Raw genomic sequence first — 4374 nt, forward strand, 5'->3', positions numbered from 1 at the left:
TCTGTGGAAGCTCCGCCATAGCCACCACCAAATAACTTAGTTATTTTTACACATCGGCCAGCATCTAGCCAATCCACCACCTTACATTGTTTATACCGTTACAACAACAACAACAACAAAACCATCGGCTGTAAAAACGAAAAATCACCATCGGCCCACCGGTGGCCAGTCCAGCTATGGTCGGTATGAGGAAAATTCTTTTTCAGTTCGTCTGAAAAGATGCACTTGCGCTTTGGGATCTTTTAAACATCATTAGGTGCGTTGCTGCGCGCTGTCAGTCCCGTCTGTCAGCGCAGAACAAACGCTCACAACGCAAACATGGGTCCTCTGTCGGAATACAGGAAAACCTCATACACATGTATATGAAGTAAAGACTGGATTACATAGACACTCACTGACCTTCAGCCACACATGAAAGTCCTTTATGGGGGAGGTAAAGTTTAGGGTGACCAACCGTCCTCTTTTCCCCGGACATGTCCACTTTTCACGTTCTGTCCGGGGCGTCCGGGGGGATTTTCGAGATGGATTGTACATGTTACCAATATAAAATAAATAAATGAAGTAAAGAACTGAGGATTGGAGTGGATTATTTTTATTTACATTCACAGCACTGATTAAAGCAGATTAAATAAGTTTACTCATTTAAAGATAGCGAGAGCAAAGCTGTTTCTCAATGTGTCCACCAGGTGGAGACACAGCTCCACCTGGTGCTGTGTAGTCTGGCGCTCCAGCAGTTGGAGCTTTTAGTGTGAAAGGCAAAGATAGGCCTTTTGGCACATGTGCAGATGCAGTTCACCTGGTGTGAGAGTGGAGCCAGCTGAGGTTAGAGAGCAAGGGAAGAAGAAGAAACTGAGCCTGTTGGATGGACATGGAGCTTTTACACAGGTGTGACGTGCAGCAGGTCCTTAGGTGTTCACTCCCAGCCTTGCTCAGCCTGTCTGCTCAGGTTCAAAGAGAGGTTGGAGAGCTCTCAGAGTTACCTGTGACAGGTGAGCATGAAGCTCAGGGACACAGACAGACTGACAGTAAGAAGCAGCAGTTTCTCACATTTGTGCGTTTCACTTCTTAACTAGTGATGTTCGATTCGTGAACGAATCGTTGAATACTCGAGAATCACTTGACAAGTGAATCATGATTCACAAGCCCAATTGACTCACTGACTCATCATTGTTGTTGTTAGCAAACTAATTCCATTAGTAGGAATATATCTAGCTTATAATTAAAATTGTGGGGGGAAAAAACAACAGCCAGTTTCGTAACAAAAGCATTTCTGCTCTGAACTGGAAGAAAAAACCCTGAGTAGAAGCTCACATCAAGAAAATAGCTCCTCGGTCAGAGTAGCATCGCGCTGCTAACATGCTAACAACACATTTGAGATACTCACCCCCTCCCTTCCTGTGCTGAATCGTAAGCATAAGCGAATCACTCAGGACTCGCTCACCCCCTCCCTCCTGTGCTGAATCATTTCTGATCTGGCATTGTCATGGATAAAATCATATCTTTCCGAAAGGAGTTTTTGTGTCAAGCTGGGGTTGGCCGCTTCCTCTGTGGCCCCTCTGCTTTGGGGTGTGCCCCAGGGATCTATCCTTGGGCCATTACTTTTCTCGCTGTATTTACTCCCCCTTGGTGCGATTTTTCGTAAACACGGAGTGTCATTTCATTTGTATGCCGATGACTGTCAGCTTTACTTACCTTTTAGTCATTTGGATACCTCCCCATGTCAATCACTGCTTGACTGTCTTAGCGATATTAAATTATGGATGGCAAATAATTTTTTGAATTTTAATGGTCGCAAAACGGAAGCAATTTTATATGGCCCGCATCGTTCTACTGATTCTCCAGATGTTGATTTTGGTGATTTGACCTCTCATCTGAAAAGTTCAGTCACTAATCTTGGTGTTAAACTTGATTCTGCGCTTACTTTTGAAGGTCATGTAAGTGGGGTGGTAAAATCAGCTTTTTATCACCTCAGACGCCTGTCGAAGGTTAAGCCTTTCCTTTCCAAACCCAATTTGGAAACTCTTATTCATGCTTTTATCACCTCACGTCTGGACTATTGTAATTCCCTTTTAATAGGGGTCGGGTCGGGCACCTTGTCACGCCTGCAGTTAGTGCAAAACGCGGCGGCGCGATTTTTAACCGGTAGTAGGAAATTCGATCACATCACTCCGGTTCTGGCTTCCTTGCATTGGCTTCCCATTGATTTTAGGGTTCGTTTTAAGGTCCTTTTATTGGTTTTTAAATCTTTAAATGGTCTGGCTCCTGTGTACTTATCTGACTTGCTGAAGCCACATGTTCCTCCACTCTCTCTTTTCTCCAGTGTGCTGATGTTTCTCCTGAAGCCTTCGTTACTCACTGTCTTTACTCGTCATTGGTTTTGGTGACGTTTGGTGATGTTGGTGCGTCTGTGTGACGTCACATGATACTAAAGCAGGAGAGGAGTTTAGTATCTTGGTTTAGAGAGGAACGGGAGATTAGCGGATGGATTAGCGTGGAGTCTGAAGTACTGGGTCATCGTGGTGAAGAGAGAGCTGTGGGTGAAAGATAACCTAATCATTCAGAGGGTCTCAAGGTAGAGCTGCCGCTCCTCCACATCAAAGGGAGGCAGTTGACTTTGTTCAGGCATCCGACTGGATGCTGCTCTGACTCCTCCTAGACGAGATTTTTCAGGTATGTCCTCCTTTGCAAAGTCTGTAGTGCAGATCCAAGACACACTGGAGAGATTATGTCTCTCAGCTGATTTAAGTGTGATCTAAGCTGGTGTGGGAAATCTACGTTGTAACATACGAAACCCCTTTTAACGCTACACTATAACCTTCCATGTCACTCATCCATTAAGGTCTGTGTCGACCCCACGTTACGTTTTTCTGAGATTACGTGTCAGGTAACCTCCCTCAGCATGGTCTCGATGCTTGCTGTTGTGTTTGTGTGTCTGTCAGTGAGCAGTGTGGTGCATGTGTGCGCCCCGGTTGGAGGTGAAGTCCTGCTGCAGTGCGTCTGCCCCGAGCTGCGGCGCCTGCCTCACAAAGTCGGTGTTTTCTGGAGGGACAGAGAGGACCGGACTGTGCTGGACATCATCCTCAGCAGCCCTTATGTTCGCTTCCAGCATCACCTGTTCAGAGGGCGAGTGCAGAGCTTTCCTCACACCTGTAACCAGGGAAACTTCTCCATCCTCCTGAAGCACCTGCAGCTGTCAGACAGCCGCAGCTACACCTGCTTCATCCCACAGCTGAAGCTCAAGGAGACTATCCAGCTCACTGTGTCAGGTTAGCTCCTCCTCCTCTCTGAGCATGTTCACAGCTTTGTTGTCGTGTCCCTCTGAGCTCCTCTGCTCTTTGCTCCTGATGCAGATCACTGCGTGTCTGAAGCTCAGAGAACTCCAGGACCTTCATCTGCAGACTCCAGCTTCACGGCAGGTTACCTTCATCTCACCACCAGCCTCACGCTCCTCATCTTCCTCCTACTGAATCCTTGATAGGAGCGAGGCCTCGAACACAGACTGAGCTGGACTCTTTCTTTATTTAAAGACTAAATACTTTTATGGTGGCCCCTAGAGACAAAGCACACTTTCACTCCACATTAAATGTAATAAATAAATCATATAATTACATTTAATGTGGAGTGAAAGTGAAAGCTTTGTAAATTTTCGCTATCTAGAAAGCGAAAATTTCCGAAGAAATTTTAAGTGTGCCTATGCTACTGCCAGATCAGTTGTCCAAAGACATCAGGATGTATGTATTTGGAGCAAAAAACTAACAGAAAAACTGAAACATATTTAGTAGAAATATGTACACATGAGAAATATCAATATTATTTCTTGGTTTTTCTCTTAAATAAATGGACTGGGGTGTAACAGCGACTTGCTTTGTTATGAAGGCCAAAGTGATGCTCAATGAGAACAGAAGAAGAAGACTCTAAAGACCACTGATCTGTTATTAATCTCTCACAGGTCAGAGTTGTTTCTTACAGGATCCAGCAGATGGCGATAATCCTCCAGAACACCAATTAAAAAAAGCATCTCGTACATGTTTGTTGTGTTTGGTTTTTGATATGATCACATGATGGCACCACGAGGCTGAAAGCTTAAACTTCAGCTCAGTGTGATCTCTGGTGAGATTTCAACTGCGTCACTTTTGTTTTTATAACGTAAAGAAATCAGATGTCTGAAAAGTCACTGAGAAAGATTTTAATGACATCCGTAAGTATTAAATTAAAGAAAAACAATTAACTTAAACTTTTGATTAAGACCTTCTGACACATTTAAATACTTTCACTCCCATTACAGTTAGTACCTGTAAAGTTTGGGTTGTGTTCAAAAGACTTTAAATCATCCTAACGTGTGTTTTAAAGAAAAGCTCTAGCTGAATTTTAGAA

At 44.2% G+C, this 4374-nt stretch overlaps 1 protein-coding gene across 1 annotated transcript; it reads left to right on the forward strand.

Moving 5' to 3' along the window:
• The first annotated feature begins 793 nt into the window (after nt 1–793).
• LOC113017867 (uncharacterized) lies at nt 794–4016 on the forward strand. Its single transcript, XM_080297041.1, has 3 exons — nt 794–989; nt 2940–3266; nt 3351–4016. The coding sequence occupies exons 1-3, from the start codon at nt 863–865 to the stop codon at nt 3473–3475; spliced, it is 579 nt and encodes a 192-aa protein (XP_080153167.1). The 5' UTR covers nt 794–862; the 3' UTR covers nt 3476–4016.
• Nucleotides 4017–4374: the final 358 nt, after the last annotated feature.

The sequence above is a fragment of the Astatotilapia calliptera genome, chromosome 23, assembly GCF_964374335.1.
Source record: "Astatotilapia calliptera chromosome 23, fAstCal68.1, whole genome shotgun sequence".
NCBI classification, from domain to species: Eukaryota; Metazoa; Chordata; class Actinopteri; order Cichliformes; family Cichlidae; genus Astatotilapia; species Astatotilapia calliptera.

What these genes read in the sequence shown, in the direction of transcription:
- LOC113017867 (XM_080297041.1), top strand. Translation starts at nt 863, where the DNA reads ATGGACATGGAGCTTTTACACAGGTGTGACGTGCAGCAGGTCCTTAGG. An exon ending in CTCAGAGTTACCTGTGACAG is followed by an intron (nt 990 to 2,939) that starts GTGAGCATGAAG and finishes TGTGTCTGTCAG; the next exon opens with TGAGCAGTGTGGTGCATGTG. An exon ending in TATCCAGCTCACTGTGTCAG is followed by an intron (nt 3,267 to 3,350) that starts GTTAGCTCCTCC and finishes CTCCTGATGCAG; the next exon opens with ATCACTGCGTGTCTGAAGCT.